General features: G+C 31.2%; 1 protein-coding gene across 1 annotated transcript in view; it reads right to left on the bottom strand.

Moving 5' to 3' along the window:
* The window catches only part of LOC143075635 (atrial natriuretic peptide receptor 1-like), a 59803-nt gene extending 43855 nt beyond the window's left edge, over positions 1 to 15948 (bottom strand). Inside the window, exons 1-2 of the mRNA XM_076251124.1 lie at positions 15743 to 15948; positions 1503 to 1604 (exon numbers count right to left, since the gene is read on the bottom strand). Coding sequence (XP_076107239.1) covers positions 1503 to 1604; positions 15743 to 15893 — 253 coding nt within the window. The 5' untranslated portion in view covers positions 15894 to 15948. The remainder of the gene's footprint in view (positions 1 to 1502; positions 1605 to 15742) is intronic.
* Positions 15949 to 20690: the final 4742 nt, after the last annotated feature.

The following is a 20690-nucleotide window of genomic DNA, read 5'->3' on the forward strand; positions in this document are numbered from 1 at the left end:
CTGAAGCACGCCTCCGGTGCGTTTTCGATCTGTTTTCATATGGCTGTTTTCTACTCTTTAGTCGGGTTGGTGTCTATTTTACACGTTCCTCGTTTCCATTCTCAACTAATTGGTATAAAGAAAAACCTAACATATCGAAATGAATAATGAGCAACAAAAATCCGACCAAAGTGGGTGATCTCTGGTGTTTTACAATGGTAAGCAGATCCTGCTTCACACGTGGCCGTCATCGCGTTGTTCGTAGAAATACAAACCCGGGGCCGTGTCAACGAAACTGTCCTAGGACTAGAACATATCTTAGGATGGTCTTAGGACATGTTTTAGTCCTAAGTCAGGTTAACGAAGGTGTCCTAAAATAAGATATGTCCTAAATTTGGTCCCAAAGTTAGGATATATAAATAGGTGTCTTAGGATAGTCCTAAAAGTTGCGATGCCCTTAAACGAAATAAAACCAAACAAATATGGCATAAACTCAATAGTAGAAAAATACTTATAACTATTTGTTAAAGATTCAATTGTGGTACTTAATTTTCAATTTGTAAACCATTTGATTCATAAAATACTTCCTGATATCAACAAAGAGCGTTTATAGACTAAGTATTCAGTTTGGGTTTTCAAGGTTTTTTTTTAATAATAATCATATTACTATATATCATAAGAACTTTGTGTGTCTTCTAGAACTTAGTTGGTGCACATGTATAAATACATTGGGATATTGGGGAGTCATTTGGTGAAGTGCTTTTCTAACTAAAATCACTTTTCTATATACATATTTGTATGAAATGTGCATAAATAGTAATTCTCCAAAATGTATATTATACACGGTCACAGTATTACTGTCATCCTAAATTAATTGTGCTGCTCTTTTTGTAGTTTAAATACTATCATAGACAACATTTTTGCTCTTGAACATACAGGTGCAATAATAATCTTAATGTGGAAAATAGGTGACTTATTTTTTTAACCAATCCTTATTCAATGCAAGAAATCCAATCGAGTGGACATGATAACATTTTTTAAACAAGTTTATATACTAAAATTGCAGCACGAATATCGCATTAAACCAAGTTTTGTGACTGTTTACTTTTATTTTTGACGTAAGAAATTCATCATTTATGTCTGTTATCATAAATAACGTAGCTATTAGTATTACATTAAAACTTATATTTTGCGTTTTAAATTGTGTTCCATATCAGAGCTATCCTCCCTCGTATATACTGAAATACAATAAAATATAGGCCATTCACATCTCTACATACTTTTTTTCAATTAGATAAACGTGTTAGGATGGTCTTAGGACCATTGTAGTTAGGACTGTCCTAAGATAGCTTTGTTTTACATCCTAAGACATGTCTCAGACACATCCTAAGACCGTCCTAAATAATGTCCTACATATGTAAGACATATCTTAGGACATATCCTATGATACTTTCATTGACACGGCCCCCGGTAATCAGTCTAAATGAACGTGTAAAATGAACGATAAAATGCATACTGCTTACCCAATCCATAGACATCATTACATTTTGTATTCTCGTATTGTATGGTCAGATCATGGTTAGGCAATAGTCCTTCATTCTTTACGTCATCCACAGCAAGACTCACTGAAACAAAAATTTATAAAATTATTATGGCATAAGCTACTAAAATTAGCAAATAATTTGAGTAATTTTGCAATTAATCGCATTGTGTCTTAATTATTGCGGTAAGCATATTAAGTATGTTTTAGTACCTTATTGTTTATTATTTGATAATGAAAAGAATAATAAAATTTTCGCCAGGATAAGGAAAACAAAAGAGTTAGTATGCCATTGAAAAGGATACGAATACACTGCTTACATTTTCAATTTGTCATTATAGAAAATTAACATTACATATAAACATCAAGTAACAAACATTTTGTTTTGAGGACTGTAGCGGTTTGCATTTTTTTTCTTGTGACCATGCATGTGTTGCCTGTCTTTCAGTCACATGTACTAATGATGAATTGCGTTTATGTCTTTTTTTTTTTTTTTATTTTCACTATAACATGACAGAATAAACATTTCTTCGTTTTAATTTGTAAGTGTTTTTTAATGTGTAGTAAATAGAGTAAATTTGAATTTTCAGAATTCAACGAAAGTTCCCATGTGTTTTAGTTAATGATCCCCACAAAAAAACTGTTCCTGACACATTAAGTAAGTTTCAAAAAATCATTCTGACGTTTTTCATTTAAATATCCTTTAAAACTTCGAAGAGAACTTGTTTGTAAATACTATTATTTCGTTTAAGTGTATCTTCAGGTGAAAAATGGTTGCTCCCTTCCGGTACACTGGCAGTTATATCGATGCAATTTTATTTCTAATTCAAAAATACACTATGAATAACAATTATCAAATAATGTTAATCGAATGTCTAAATTAGGAATACGACAAGATAATTAAAAGAATTGGAAAATTGACTTTTAATGATAAGAGAAAAATCAATTCATAACATAGAAAATTTTGACGTAAACCTTAATATCATGACAAAATATGTCCACAGGAAAAAAATAAAAAGTTACGTTATCACATGTAGATAAAACATTTGCCAAATACCTATTAGTTGACCAGAGACTGAGTATCTGTATCAAAGATAACCATCAAAAGGTCAATTTTTCGTAGCCATAATCGTGTCCCCTTTTCCTCATCAGTCATGTTACGAGAAATATTAACAGATATGAGCTTGTTGTGTTTTTGTGGTCAATGACAGGGAAGAAAAATATCAATAAATTTGGTCAAGTGGTAATTGTATGGTAAACATCGAACGATGTATATAATGGCTTCTTGGGAATACGAAAGGAAAATCCCATACACCATAGGGCAAAATATTCAGCTCCAAGGTATTCGTATATTTCAAATCCTTGCTGTCCATTCCGTGTTTGATTTTTCTTTGCCTATCTGTCCAATGACCAGAAACCCACGACATCCGATTTCATTTATATCATACTTTACCTAACTAAAAAATCAGTTGAAAAACTAAGGTTGGTTTTATATGAATTGGTTGTTTCTTCAAAACAAGGAGACGTGGTATAACTGCCAATGAGACAACTATTCACCATAAATTCGTTGTTCGTGAAAGTAACTTTAGGTTACCGAACAACATTCAAACATGAGCAAAACTTATAGTATATATACCTTATAGTAGTCTATAACAGGCCACGATATGAAAAATGTAAAACCATCAATGGTTTACGTCTTTTGTGAAACGTCGCACGCTACTGGTGTTACTTTGCTGAAATCACGGACAAGACGCATTCATCGTATTAATTTTTCAACATATTTACAGTTAGGTTTAAATCATGTACGTTTGACTAATCGTGGAACTATATTTTCGAAATTTCCAAACAGACTGTATGAAATGAAAAAATATCCTTCGAAATCTTTTAAAATATATTTATATATATATAATTGTACCATACGAGTTAAATGTCATTAAAAGAGAAACAGCGTCAGCGTCAATGAACGACAACGATCTTTTAACTGAGAATCATTGGAGGTCTGCATTAATGCATAAAAACGTAACCAAGAATGATTAAAAAAAAATGTACTATACAACAGATCAAAATATGCGAGAGTGACCACATTGACAAATATTTGAGTTAACCAAATTTTTATAATTCGTGTACATGTATAGTAAAGAGATTGTTTTTTTATTCCTATCATATTTATAAATCACCCACGTCATTACATCGATCGATAACCGAATTTTGTTCCATGGAAAGAAACCTGTATGTACCCTTTAATTATTGTATAGTAATTCAATAATTACAACAACAAAAAATGCAGTGTAATTGTTCTATTTTTTGTCTCTCATTATTTCTTAAAGAAAAATTGATTAAAGATATGATATTCTTAACACCTATAGGATATGGCGTAAACATTTTTTTACGATAAATGATGAAAATGCCAGATAAAAGATGCGTTTTAATTAATATTTGATTGCTGCTTCTTAAGCATGACCTTTCTTCTTAAGCGTGACCTTTAGAATATTTGTTATTGTAACGGAAAGTCTAAAAGTACACACAGTGACGTGGAACAATCTTGGATCATTTTGATACCCAAATTTCCGTAGAATTATTCGGATTCCTTGCGAACTTCATGTGAATTTGCAATGAAAAATAACTCATCAAAGATACCATGTTTATAATTGTGTACGCCAGACGCGCCATTCGTCTACAATAGACTCGTCAGTGACGCTCGAATAAAAAATATTAACAGGCCAAATAAGGTAAAAAGTTGAAAAAAGTCTGCGGGAATGTCCTTTAAAATACAAAGCAAATCGAGGATCACGAAAAATAAATTCAAATATATACATGCGCTTGGTTCGCAACAACATGGGAATGTTCATATTCTTATTGAATTAGTTGACATGACTATCTTCATACATGTATGATAAACAACAGCGAGCGAAACTACTGCCAATCCAATCAAAAGGTCTCCTGATTACCATCAAACTCTGCAATCCTTACATCTCATATCGGTAATACTTCGCTTAGATAGATTAAATGTCGCTTAATCTATAGCAAATATCTTGAAACCTTGTTGAAACTCAAAATAAACCTTTCTTATGATATTAGTGGATCATAATTTATTTTCTTCAAATATCTAGATCGTCGTTTGCTTTAAAGATCATAATGGATAGGTGATATATGAAACAAATATCGGAGTTTAGTATGACGTCCATTATCACTGAACTAGTATATATTTTGTTTAGGGGTCAGCTGAAGCACGCTTCCGGGTGCTGGAGTTTCTCGCTGTATTGAAGACCCATTGGTGACCTCGGGCTGTTTTCTATTCTTTGGTCGGGTTGTTGTCTCTTTGACACATTCCCTATTTCCATTCTCAATTTAATTCCCTATAAATTAATTTGTTCAAGGACATAACTTAGACCAAGGATTTGTATAGTCGTACTATCCATGCTTTAACCAACAGTGTTTTAGAATGCAAAAGAAAGCCTCTTATGTATTTTGAATTTAAAAAATCTTTTTCTCCTCCCCATCGCGCACCATTTACAAAATCATAAACACTCACCAAAAAGAACATCATTAAGTAAACGAAATAAATGCAAAAGTTAACAATCTAACAAACACAATTATCAAAGGACAATATTTAAATTAACTAAATATCTACGAGGGCCTAAAATAATGAGGAAAACCAATATAACAAAGTTTAGAACAAATATTGCTTCCCATTCCTGTTATAAGTTTTTACTTTCCTTGATAGTGATGTTTCGTTGACATTAATCTTATTGACTGAGGAGACTTATAGGTTGTAATTATATACTGTTAATATGAAATCAATTCGACTTACATTTTGTGGTTATTAGTGTCGATGAATTTAGTTATATTTTTGCTAAGAAATAGTGTAAACAAATTCATTTAAGGCATTGCACAAGGTCGTTTTGATCTGTACTGCTCATGAAGTTATACCTTTTTTAAAAAGTTAACCGAAACGTTCAACGGCCGATGTTAAAGCAAATTGAAATGTGGACGAGAAGATCTCTACTCTTAATTTTTCAGCCAATAATTCTTTATTATGTAAACCCCATCAAAACCCTTATAACTGTTATATCCTTTGAGCTTGCTTAACGAGCGGCATTCTAAGATACGCTAATATCAAGATTTGTGTTTCGTGAAGCCGGTTTTTTTTCTTTCTACACTGCAGAATTAACATAGGCAGTAAAAGCACAATAAACTAAAAGTGAATAGTAGGTCAAAGCAACAAGTGAGACTTCGATTGGATTTTTTTGGATAACTAGGGTTATTACAGAGTTTAAATCGAATGGCACTAGTTGCCCTGAAATTTTGAGCTTATAACCTGATTTGAATTCAACCCACATCTTATTGCACGTTTAGTCCAGTAAAGTAAACATGCAAGATTCCGAATCATGTGTATTAAGTTCAAACGGAAAGCTTTTTTTCAAATATCGACTATTTGTAAAAAAAAAGTTTTGAAAAACAAATGGAAAAATTTCATAAACGAAAAATTCATCGACGAACTCGACCTTGAACTTTGAAATATTCCTCAACAAAGATTCTCAATTTCAATGCATTATGGTCGTTTTGTCTTTTGTTGTAAAACATCAAAGAAATAACCATGTGCATTAATCAATTATCAACATGTTTTTTTATACATTAAGTCAATTATGAAAGGATTTGGTTTTCATTCTTTAGACCGCAGTTTTCTAAGATTGTTATCTAATGTGCATCAATTTCTATGTAATCTTATGACCCCGATCATTCATCCTTCATATTAAAAGGTACTGTGATTTTTTTGGGATAAATTATTTGATTCAAAATTTCTTGAAAAACTGTTTCGGCAGAGAAGTGGACAACACCAGAATGTTTCCTTTGAAAATTAGGGAAAATAAATATAACGCCACGTGTCATCAATATTATCTTGTTTATGTATTTCCTTTAATTTTTTTAAAATCTATTATTGAAATATAAATGTTATATACCAGGAACTGGTTCTAAAGTGCTGAATTATATCGAGATTAATTAAAACAAATCAATCCTCTACAAATTGATATATAAAAATTATTTCTTAGATTGAGTCTACAATTATTTTAACGGAAACAACATTTTGAGTTTAAAAATTTACATCGGTCATTTTTAAAATAAAATAATAGTATATGTATTTCAAATATTCCAAATAAAGTTTATTTCAAAGATTAATTGGTTTTTAAGGAGCACTGTTTGGTCGGGTTGTTGTCTCTTTGACACATTCCCCATTTCCATTCTCAATTTTAAATAGGGGGTCGTAGTATACAAAAGTGAAAAATAAGGTGAAAATGTATATAATCTGATTGCTGTATTAGTTTAAAATCTTAAAAATATTCAATAAAAGGTTGTGGCAATCTATTGCATAGAGTATACGAGTGCGATGCTTCGATCATTTGCCAAAGTCAAAACAAAGACTTTAAAATCCCTTCTTATTCACAGGCACTTGTCTCAGAATTTTTTTCCCCTATATACCTTAATATAAGTGTTATATTAAGGTATATAGGACATTTGTTTCTGTGACAAATGCCTGTGTTCTTATTTACTGCTTCTCTGTCAAGTAAGCAGTATTTATGAGGAAGACCAAAAAAGTTGAAGCTTTAAAAATAAATCTGAGTTGAATTGTGTATGGTATGTTTTCCTGTAGAATGGTATCAATTTAATTTTCCGTTGTTATATCACTGTTTTCTTGTTTATGATGACACTTGTTAGCTTTCGTTTTAACCTTGGCATTCAAGAACATTAACTCAGCTATTTTAGTCTTATCGTGCATGTAGCAATTAGATATGCGATCTTGATAGATTAGTTCTGCCAAAAAAAATCAGTATTACACAAGTTATGAACAATTTTACATTTAACGTCTTTCTTTTGATCTATGAAATGAGATGAAAGCAGTAAGAAAAATGTCATTATGCGATTGACCGTAAACGCAAGAAATTGTGATACATTATAAAAGGTCAATACATTGTGTATTGTTTCGCATGGAAATTTTGTAGTTCATAATTGCGGTTTAGTGTAATTTGAAACAAATTTAAGAATTTTAGTCTATTCGGTGGTGATTACAATTTGCAGCTAATATAAAATAAGAAGATGTGTGATGATTTTGAATGAAACAACTCTACACAAGAGACCAAATGACAATTAACAACTATAGGTAGGTCACCGTACGGTACGGCCTTCAAGAATGCGTAAAACGTATGCATCATCGTCAGCTATAATAGTCTCCAAAATGACAAATGTAAAACAAATCAAACGGAAAACTAACGACCTGAATTATAAACTAAAAATGAACGATAGACAAATTTGATATTAGCAACAAACTTCAACCACTGAATTACAGGTTCCCTACTTGGGTCGGGCACTTACACAATGTGACGGGGTAAAACTAGTTAGATGGCGCCAAACCCTCCCCTAACCCTTGGACAGTGGTATCGAAGCTTGCTTCATGTGGTAGTTTGATATTTCAGCAAGTTCGAATGCACAGGTGACGATCAGAAAACCTACACAGTATATGGTGCATATAAAGAAAATTATTGAATAATTTCTTGCTAAGTGATAAAACGCATATATACTTTATAATAGTTAAGACCATCTTTTATAGACACGAAGGTCCTTCATTTCCGTAATATTTTTTTTTAAAATTTGTCTCTTTTTGTTATTTTGTGCTTATTATTATCTATTCTTTATACTTTTTCCTTTATTCTGCATTATTTTAGCATTATTCTCTATTCTATAAACAGCATCCAGACCCACATTCATATCATAAAGTGTCCCAGAAAGATATTTAAGTAATATAGCGCACTAGACAGATTGGTTAAAAGTTGTGGCTAGAAGTTTAATCATGCATGTAAAATACTAGAAGTAAATAAATGAACTATGAGAAACTGAAGATAGTTTGTTTTGTTACACTGCGGAAAATTGATTTAGTGATATACGAGATACAAGTTTTTTCTTCGGAAAATGAAGGTAATTTGGTAAAATACTTATATCTACATCACTGAGCTTTATGTTTTTTTACTTAATTTATTTCATCTAAAGTCATTATCTATTTCATTATATAGACAATGATTCAAAGGGAAATTTGACTAAAATAGAAAAAAAGTTTATGAACAGAACCACATATTTTAGATTTGAAAATTAACTAAGGTATAAATTCTATACAAAAAAACATTGAGAATGTCATGGAAATGGGAGGGAATATGTCAATTAGACAACAACAAACCGACCAAAGAACAGACAACAGCCGAAGACCATCAATGAATAGACTATTTACAAAATAAAACAATGTCATTCTAAAATATAAAAAAAGACACATACCCTTAGAATTAGAAACAATAAAATGTTCTTTAATGGATTTATAACTGATTACTCTTAGTTTAACGGCCAACCCCAAAACTGTTAAAACGCAATACTATAAAACCTTTGATTTTTATTTAAAAAAAGAAAACATTTTTCAATTTCATACTTATATAAGTCCCTAGTGCGGTATGAAATGCAATACTTTCAGTGTGGATATCAATTTATAGCACATTTTGACGAATTCAATATGCTGTAAAATTATTTTGTTTTATCTGAATCGTGTTTCTTGGAAAATGCTTTTATTTTAATTAATCAGAAATATCATATAATATTATAGCATAGTTATTGACAAGCAGTTAAATTGTTTGTAAAGACAAAATTCTTTGAAACGATTATTCTGTTGATTTCCTGTACGTCATCTCTTTTAATAGAGAATGATTGATTGTAAGTGTTTAAGGTGGCTCATGGGTACAAAAATTTCAGCAAAAAATTGGACCTTTATTTTTTTCATTACAAATTTTATTAATTACACTATCAGTTATTACTTTATGATATGGTAAAAAATCAACCCCAAAAATCGATTCGGTTTGGCCCCAGATGACTTTTAAAATGTTTATATCATTGAAAAAGCTCCAAATTATCTCCCTTTGGTGCAAAAATAAGTGTTTAAGGTGGCTCATGGGTACAAAAATTTCAGCAAAAAATTGGACCTTTATTTTTTTCATTAAAAATTTTATTAATTACACTATCAGTTATTACTTTATGATATGGTAAAAAATCAACCCAAAAAATCGATTCGGTTTGGCCCCAGATGACTTTTAAAATGTTTATATCATTGAAAAAGCTCCAAATTATCTCCCTTTGGTGCAAAAATAAGTGTTTAAGGTGGCTCATGGGTACAAAAATTTCAGAAAAAAATTGGACCTTTATTTTTTTCATTACAAATTTTATTAATTACACTATCAGTTATTACTTTATGATATGGTAAAAAATCAACCCAAAAAATCGATTCGGTTTGGCCCCAGATGACTTTTAAAATGTTTATATCATTGAAAAAGCTCCAAATTATCTCCCTTTGGTGCAAAAATGCCATTTTTTGGCATTAAATTTGAAATATCTTTTTAAACTCATCGGTGACCTATATTTTTTATTATTGTTTTCATATTAGCTGTACATAAACTTAATAATTGTAAAATTTAAGCGATTTCTGTAATTAGGTTATTTTTTTTTTATTTCGATATGACCTCTATTTCGCCTATTAGTTCAACAGAATAAAAGGAATTATTCCGGAGGCAGATTGTGAGCTTAAATAAACAGTGACCCCATTTTTTTATTTCATTTTTCTTTTAAGTATATGATAAAGTTCATTTATAAAAAAATATAGCGAAATCCTATATCAGAAAAAAATTGATTTATACTCAGGAGCCCCTTAACACCACTATTAGCTCTATCATCACTATTTGCCAGATAGTAATGGTCATTTTTTATTTAAAAAAAAAAAACACAACATATATTGAGGATCACGAAGCCGGAGTACCCACAGAAAAGTCTTTCCCTGTTTGGTTTTCAATTGTAATATTGTTTCACATCACGGTGCGGAGCTATAGTTTCAGTCGATCTTGAAATAATTAATTATCACGTATAGATTCTGATTGGTTGCTTTGTGATGCGACTGAGATACATCAAGAGCTATTGGCTAAAATGAAATAAAGACTTTTCACCTCTCGGATAAGACATCAAATGCCGGAAAATTAACTATGTGTATTTCAGTTACGATCAACTGCCATTAATTCATGTTCGTTGCATATATTGAACACTGAAATTCAATATTGAAATATCAATTATCAATACACGTTTATTTGCTAAAAATGTCAATCTGCAATATGCACGATTTGTTTTGCTAAACAATGATCCTACACAACGTTTTCCAAAAAGCATTATCTGTATTTTATAACTTCTCCCAATCTAGACACACCTCCACAGAGGCACATTCATAACGCACACTCTTAAAGTAAATCCATTTTATATCAATCAACTATCTAAAAATACCACATGCACCGACATATTACATTAAATTGGGATAGAGCGAAGCAGTTCACAGCTTTTAAGAAAGCTCAAACTTGTGAAAATTCGTTGCATGGTGTTCCGTGGAATCCCTTTAAAAAATCTGGATCCGCGCCTGATCAGCAGCTTTCTAATTACAGTTTGGTAAAAATAACGCAGAAAGAAGGTTCCGAACTCGATTGTCTCGGGTACTATCAAAATGTTAACAATGTTTTCATACCGACTGCTTTGTGTTTGATGAATAACGAATTTTCGTCGAGAATAACAGTTTAGATTAACAAATTCGCAACATTGATATCGCCGGTAGACGCGTATTTTCATTTATTCCTGAGGCATCTTATCGGCATATTCCTGAGGCATCTTATCGGCAATATAGTTCTGAGGCAGATATTTGCTCTTTATAAGTATAATATGTTCGGTAAATAGAATTAAACGACCGAATGAAAAAAAAAAGTTATCGCTACATTGAAGACCAATTGGTGGCCTTCGGCTGTTGTCTGCTCTATGGTCAGGTTGTTGTCGCTTTGACACATTCCCCATTTTTTTTTTCAATTTTATCTGTCAGCGTGATAAATATCGTGCTCTTGACCTTCGGACAAATCGATACCTCGAGCAAAAGTTGCTTGTTAGCAGATTCTATATATTTCGATATCAAAAGTGTACAGTTTCTTTTTTATTATTATGAATTTAGTATTAATAAGAGAGAAAGTCAAACTGGAATCTGAACGTTTTCTTTCCAGAAAATGAATGGTCATTTTGTTGAATTTCAAAACCTCATTAAACTTCAAAACAGTGGCTTAAGCGCTTAATCGTTTGTTCACCAATACAAAAGTCACCCTTTTTCATACACACGACATAACAAAATCGGATTTGAAACAATATCGGCTTTCACTTACACATATTCCAGATTAAATGCGTATTTGTAAATCCGGTGTCAATAAAAAGTATACATTAAAGAATCGAGTGAACACGAAATGGATTCGATTCCAATTCGATAAATCCAGATATACCCAGTTCTTATATTTCATCTTAAAAGCAATTTACCTTGCGCGTAAATAGGGTATAATAATAGGTTCATTGAATTGTGTAAGGTGATACTCTATTGGAGGATTTTTTTATATATACGGATGGCTTTTCCAAAAAATTGACTAAATATACCATTAACAATATCATGGATAAATGTGAAAGTTGTCGTTTTCATTCATTTACTTAACTGGTTCCCGATCCTGACTTATATGTCTTATCGATTTACTGAATGATGAAAAGATTAGCTAAATTGTCTTGATTTCAGGCCAACATGGCTAGACTTGCAATTGAATCTTGTTCTCTTAGAGAAGGCAGGGCCGTAACTACATTGAGGCAAATGAGGCAAATGCCTCATGTTAGAAATTAAAAAAAAAATGAAACAAAAGATTGTCTTCATATATAAAATTGTTTTCACGGAAAGTGTCTTGCAAGAAGCAAGTTCTCTTCACTCTCTGGTGTCGCCCCTGCATGTTTTTCGTGATCCATGTTCCTATTTTACTTTAAGTTTTCAGAGTTTATGGTCTATTGTTTATACTTCTATGTCGCGGGTTTGTCTTTTGTTCATTTATTGTCCTACTTTATGACTATAGTCTGAGTGTTCATTTTTATTTGTTAACCTGTGGTTTTTGCAATGTTTCATGTCCATGGATGTACAGACATTTTGCAAGAAAACATTTCAAGAATATACGATGCTACTGGACACAGAAAAAAAATGGTCGTTTCTGCATGGAGAATTGAACTTGATATCAAAGAATACAAAACTCGTTTTTTTTTGTAGAAAAAAAATAGATAGCTGACATGCTTAAAATTAAAGTGAGGTCACCAATTTCCCGGTATCAAATAATTTGAAAAAAAATGTATTGCCATATGACCTTTTACATTGAAAGGTCAAACTTGCATTAAGTCGTGTTCAGACCCTTTAACAGAAAATAAAGGAATATGGAGTAAACGTGCACGGGACCTAACCGCACACAAAATCAATGCATAGTTGACTTTGTTTGTTCTTATGTTGTACTGTTATACCACTGTCCCAGGTTAGGGGGAGGGTTGGGATCCCGGTAACATGTTTAACCCCGCCACATTATTGATGTATGTGCCTGTCCCAAGTCAGGAGCCTGTAATTCAGTGGTTGTCGTTTGTTTATGTGTTACATATTTGTTTTTCTTTCATTTTTTACATAAATAAGGCCGTTAGTTTTCTCGTTTGAATTGTTTTACATTGTCTTATCGAGGGCCTTTTATAGCTGACTATGCGGTATGGGTTTTGCTCATTGTTGAAGGCCGTACGGTGACCTATAGTTGTTAATGTCTGTGTCATTTTGGTCTTTTGTGGATAGTTGTCTCATTAGCAATCATACCACATCTTCTTTTTTATCATAGAAAAAATACAAATGATCAATGGTCAAAATTTTTATTCCTGTTCTTCATCTTAACTGATAGTTGCAGGAGGGTCTTCAACAATAAAAGAATCATTTCAAATACCGTAAAACAAGGTCAAGATGGTCCTTATTGTCGACTTCAGCAGTACTAGTACTTATAGTATAATACTGCACTGTCACTATATTTAAATCTAGTCATAAAAAAATCACCAGTCTAAGCACAATACAAGACAAGAACAGACAGAGAGATCGGGTATTAATGATTATGAGAATTACAATTTTTGCTTTATCCTACATCTACTAAAACCAAAAAGCTATGTTTTTGCTTTGAGACCAGAATATTGTCGAAAAAAAATGGCCAAAAACTAATTGCTTTTCAATGTAAGAAAGAGTCCGGGAAACGCTCAGAATGCACGATTTTGCGTTATTTTTCTCATAGCTTCTGGGGGCCCCAGACCCCTCGCCAAATTTTTTTCGCCTCGCTACGCTCGGCAAGGGTGTTTTGCCTCACTATTAAAAGAGGCTAGTTACGGCCCTGGAAGGTTAGATTTAAACTGTCGAGACATCAACGAAATACCCATCCACATGTATCCAGTTATTCAACACGCATCCTTTTTCATTATTTGATTAACTTCAATCAAAAACAACCTTCTAATATTCTCTTTAGAACTTAAGAAACATGTATCAGATAGAAAAAAAAAAAAAACGCATCAGAGATGCAGACTAACTTATCAAAGAACCAAGAAACATCATAAGATATACTTTGTAATTCACGTTAACCCTAATAATGGAGGAAAACGTTCTGTTTATTTTTGGGAGTAGTTTATAATATAGATTTTCCGATGAGAAAGAACAATTACAAGATGTGTACAATATTAATCTTTCATTTACTGAATACAGAGTTACACTGGATGGAGAGTTATCTCATTGGCACTTATACCACATCTTCCTATATCTATTTACATGTACTCAATTGTAACCCCTTTAACTAGTTTTAAGTAAATTTATAAATAGCTGTACACTGATATAAATTTATCATTTTAATCCCGTCTCTCGTGATTCTTTATAGAACGGCATTTATTCTTGATAGCATTGTAAGTTATAAATTATATAATAATTGTCATGTTAATCCTGAGAAGTAAATACATATTGGTATTGTGTTTTCTCACAATAAAATATCTTTATTTAGAAAAATAATTATCTGGCTTAATAATAACCCCTTTCAATCTATCAATTTGACGTTTACACTTCCAACGCATTTATTTTTAATTAAATGATTAAATGTCATTATTAACTTATTATTAAGATAATTAGCACTGATCCCTTGTCTAGAAATTCCGAATGTCACGGAGTATATCTAAATCGGGATGATCCTTATACATGAATGTGTTTCGTGCTACATTTAAGACCAACGTACAATTGACTGTTAATAACATATCAACTACATGTATATTACAACTCTCTTACAAATTAGTACACTGAGGTAATACCAATATATATTAAGAAATAAATGATATGCATTAATTGTTATTGATACTATTAAATGTACTTCTAGAAACGTGAAAAAAAATTGGAATAAAAAGATGGAATAAAGCATCCGTTGGTAATAATTTCCGCAATTGGGAAAAGGAAAAGTATCTATTCATCTTTCGTGCTCAATTCAATGGTTAGAATTTAGATTGAAAGATATGATTGATTAAATTAAGAGCTAATAAATAATTCAGATGCTCACGGATATAAGTGATTAGTTATTACACTGTAGTTCATCAGCATGTTCATTTAGACATGTGCTAATTGTGTCATGGAATACGGTTAATATATTATGTTAGTACTAAAAAATATATATTTGTACTTGGATTGAGAATTGTCTCATTGGCACTCATACCACATCTTCTTATGTCCGGTACCGTGATAGACACGTTAAGGAAATTCTGTCTTTTTATATGGAAAAATATCTGGATGAGCTTTGGTCTTTAATTGCATTCTTTTTCTATTTAGCCAATTATTCTGCATTCTTTAAATTTGAGCAAGATATTATTCTTTATTCTTTATATTTGAGCACCCCATTAATCTCTATAATACTTTATATTTGAGCACCCCATTATTTCTATTCGTTATATTATGAAAACACCACGTTATTGTTAAGTTCTTGCTTCCGAAGCGCTTTTCTTGATTTACCTTCATCAGAAACGTTCAAAGCCAAATATTTGAATACCAATACTATGTTGTATAGTAAACTATAATCGATGTTCGTCCTCAAAAGTTTAAAACTTCATTTGACTTTCATTCTATGAAAAAATACATTGTATATATTTTTGTATTTATTCTAGTGCATGCGCATGCAATTTCTTGATGCGCATGTCGCAAACTGAACTGTAAAGAAGAAGAGAAAAAATAAAGGAAACTACACGAAATAAGTTTATAGATTATATTATACTCTGAAAAAAACATACCTGCAGCACCGGCTCGTTCCATTCCAAACGGGAAATAAAAAGTTCCTCTTTTCCCAGGTAACAATACTAAAACATTTGTAACGGTAGTAGAAGATATGTAAAATAGTTTAAAAATCACCAAAAGAACCAATTTCAGCTGTATCTTTTCCATTTACTTTTAAACTCAGTCTGAAAACAACTTTTGCAATATAGAGATTGTCATAGAAACATACCTTATATTATTATATTGATTGAATGTAATAATTGAAAACTGATCAGGAAACAACCCATTGTCACCTGAGGGACTAGTAATTACTGACTATTCTATTGGATCAAGTTGACAACCAATCGGTAAGTAAAAAAAAAAGGATATTTTAAGTATAGGTTAGATAATCCAAATAAATACAAACTTATGAAGGTAACAATAATTAAATATAAGAAAATTTCGATTATTAGTTTCTTTGAAGTTCATTGTAATACCTTGCTGCGTAAAGTTCCCTCTGATTTTTTTTTTACAAATAAGAACAGGATGCAGATACACATAAATTACAACTGTTGGTACAACATATGTCTAAATGTATGAGGTTTGAAATGTACACTGTTATATCTAGAATTAAGAAATGTATTACACGACTATGCTATTGCTTGTTTCTCAGACACCAATAAAATGGCTTCGGTAACATATCTTTGAAAAATAGAAAACACATAAAACTATAGGTCAGGTGGTTCGAACTGGTATTTTAGCTGATTATTAAGATATGAGTGATTTTTAATGATATGTACGATTTTAATGATATGGGTGATTTTTATTGATACGAATGATTTTTAATGATATGTACGATTTTAATGATATGGGTGATTTTTATTGATACGAATGATATGCATGATTTTAGTCATTTGTATGATTTTAACGATATGTATGATTTTATTGATATGGATGATTTTAATGATATGGATGATTTTATTGATATGAATGAGTTTAATGATATGAATGAGTTTAATGATATGAATGATTTCAATGATACATTTTTTTGATAAATTGTTTGGTTTCACTTACTTTCCTAAAATAGGCATTTTAGATGGTTATTGGTATACCGAGGAAGTGAAATGTCCGGATCAGACAATGAACTTATATGGCAGAACACTTGTTATCTTTTGTAAAATTTATGATAAAATGTATCCGGAACGGTCGAAATCGCGTAGTTGACCACGTATTTCAAGCTCAACAAATATGTTCCACAAAATTGTTGATTTTAAAAATTATGCAAATTATTTAATTCGGATATTCATACGCCAATCTTTTAGAATTAGAATGTAATATAGAATCGGACATTCAAAAAGAATATGTAAGCATAAGAAGTAATGACAGATACATACTCGCTAAATGGACACTTAAAAATAGTATTGATTTGTGGTATTAACAGAGATGAAATTAACGGATTATCGTCGCATATTTTAAAAAAAAAACAGGAAAATATTTATCATATTTATCAATGTCGCAATATGACTATGTGCCAGACGACATTAAATTGACGACAAAATGACGAGATAAACAGCTTCAGGAAAAACAAAAGAGTAACTTCAGGAACATTTCCACCAAATTGGTGTTAAAAACAAGCGTCACCATTTTTTTTTTATTTCGTTGGTCATCTATAATACTAAAATAACGAGGTCCAATTTGTCAGCCGTTATCGGGTAAAAACGACAAATAAAAGAGTTCAACTTTATAATAGCTAATATATGACAATGGTGTTGATTGAAAATAACACCACTCTAGATCCTTTTGTTATCCACATAATTAATATTGCCAATAATTAACAAGTTTCGGGTCCAATCCGATACTAATACAAATATGTCATTCGTTGTCACGTGACTGCATTGTGTCGTCGCATTTCTGAAAGTCGTGCTTTTATACTAGTTAGTTTTTCCGCTATCTTTTGAAACCTATTTTGTTTTAAGATCAAAATGTTTTAAATTTCAAATTAACTAACCTTTAAGCAGGTTTAAATAGAATTATCCGAGGGTTTTATATAAAAAATAGCGAGATGTAACATGATTGCCATTGAGACATCTATCTACCAAAGTTCAAATGAAATAAATGTAAGCAATTATAGGCAACCGTGCGGCCTTTAACAATGAGAAATAAAAACATACCATATAGTCGGCTATTAAAGGCTTTGACAAGAAAAATATGAAACAATTCAATTAAGAAAACTATCCGCCTAATTAATAACAAAACAATTTACGAAAAATAGATATGACAAGCATGAAACAACGACAACCAATGAACAAAATTCTCTTGACTTAGAACAGCCACTTGAAGAATGTGGCGGGAATAAGCAAATTTGTGAGCTGCTCACCATCTCCCTATCCTGGAACGGTGCTGTTACAGCACAACCTATAAAAATCAGATGAAAACGGCTTAACTCGGCACAAAACAAAACAAAACAGTTCGGACGTTTATGGAAGAATTTAGTATAGGTTTTAATCATTTTGGGTAACGAGTAAGTTAAGTTCTTTGATAGTAGATTAAAAACTCGTTAAAAGCCCTTTGAGAAGTTGAATACTTATTAGAGGCCGAAATTAACAGATATTTTACAGGCTTTATTTAGTTTAGGTAGCCAATACATAGGGGGACCTCCAAATGTCCAGATGAGGTTTTAAGCCGAGCTGTGGTAATGACATTATTTACTATGTGACTCTCTGTGGAGCGTGCGACCTTGATTGTAGATGAATGCACGGTTAAACTGTTTTTGTCAACAACAAAAAACAAACAAATAGGTATATAAATTACAAAGAATGCATAGGTATATTGGAATTGGTTTTTCTTTTCATCTTTCGATATGCTCGTTTAGGGAACTAGTTTTAATTGAATATGTTGTGGTGTAATTTTATTTTAATCAAGAATAATAATCCTGTTATTATACATTAAAAAGTTTGATTCTAATGAATTGTGTTAAAACATGAAATTCAAATCAACTTTTTGGAATTTTTAAAAACAACGCAGTTTTTCTCATCATTTATTCTTCAATAGATATACTCGCCTACGAAAGTGCAAATGAACTCACTCAATAATCGCACTTTATATACATTGTATAATGATTTATTTCTAATGTAAAATTAATGTCGTTTTCAAAATTATACCTCATTTGTAGAAATTGAAATTGAGTCACTGAACATTCGTGAACTTCAGAAATATGTACTGCTAGTGTTCTAATGAAGTTTTATATTGATAAAGTTGTCATAAAATTTTGTTTTATTTAAACATGAGGATTTTATTCCTAATGGAACATAAATAATTCACATTGTACAATTACGATCATCGATGTTCGTGTACTTTAAGATATAAAAGCAAAACGAGTATGTCTAATGAGAGTATACAAAAAAGAAGATGTGGTATGATTGCCAATGAGACAACTATCCACAAAAGACCAAAATGACACAGACGTTAACAACTATAGGTCACCGTACGGCCTTCAACAATGAGCAATGCTATCAATAAATCATCGAAGAAAAGAACGGTGGATGATATATAGTATTTTGTTATTGTTATATTTTCCTTCCTCAAATTTTTGTAATATGAAAACGCTCAAGTCTGTTTTATATCTTTATAAAGAAACAGAAACCAGTGGATGGATGATATATTGGTTTTGCTTTTGTTATATTTTTTTTCTTCATTTTGTAATGCAAAATTTCTTAAGTCAGCTTTATATATTTCTTGATAATAAAATATTCAAATAACTCACCTTTTTAATTTCTATAGAATAACAGTCACGTACTTTATAGAATAAAGTGGGGTTCGTGTTGCTTATTCTTTCAAATTAGTTTTCTATGTTGTGTCAGGTGTACTGTTGTTTGTCTGTTTGTCTGTTTCATTTTTAGCCACGTCGTTGTCAGTTTATTTTCGATTTATGAGTTTGACTGTTTCTCTGGTATCTATCGTTCCTCTTTTATAATAGGATTGTTGGATTAGCGATGGGGATGGGGTATAATTGTCAGTTCTGACTTAGTTCTCTCTCTGATGTAACAATTCAGTGTCATTTAAATGAGAAGAAATACAATAATCATTAACTGCTCGTTTAAAAACTCTTTAAAAAAATTATCTGTTTCTCCGCAATGAATACATCATGAAAAAAAATGGAAAAAAATGACATCCCATTTCATGAACTACATTTTGCTTAGAAAACCCGAATGCATCAGAAAAAAATATCCCACTTTAGTGTGGTCTTTAAGTTAGAATTGGAGGTGTCAATACGGGCAAAATAATTACCTCCCTCCGGTCCGTTTTTTATTTAATAATTCCTGACGACCTACACACCTTAAAATATATATCACCTTTTACATAATTTCCTGCTACTATTCTTTCCAATGCATATTTTTCCAGAGTATTAGTAAGAAGTTTTGATTGTTTTTTTTAAAGTAAAAGGTAAAAAAAGATGCCAGGTTTGTATATAGACAACAGTATCAAATGACACAAAAACGTAATATACAAAGAACTATAACAGGGGGTCTATAAATTGAAGATATCGTTTTTATACCATTTTCTACATTTGAAAATGCTTGTACCAAGTCAGGAATATGACAGTTCTTGCCCATTCGTTTTTGATGAGTTTTGTATTTTAATTTTGCCATGTCATTATGGACTTTCCATATTGATTTTCCTCTAAGTTCAGTATTTTTGTGATTTTACTTTTTTCTGTGTGTGTTGCATGTTAGTGTTGTGTTTCTGTTGTGTCATTGTTCTCTTATATTTGATAAGTTTCCCCCAGTTTTAGTTTGTAACCCGTATTTGTTTTTTTTTCTCATCGATTTATGAATTTCGAACATCGGTATACTACTGTTGCCTTTATTTAATATCCAATAGCATATGAAAAATATTTAGTAAACATGTAAAATACTACTTAATCTCTTCTCTAAATGAAGATTAGACGAGAAATGGAAAATGGCCATTTATACGATTGTAATTGAT

The sequence above is a fragment of the Mytilus galloprovincialis genome, chromosome 5, assembly GCF_965363235.1.
Source record: "Mytilus galloprovincialis chromosome 5, xbMytGall1.hap1.1, whole genome shotgun sequence".
Taxonomy (NCBI): Eukaryota; Metazoa; Mollusca; class Bivalvia; order Mytilida; family Mytilidae; genus Mytilus; species Mytilus galloprovincialis.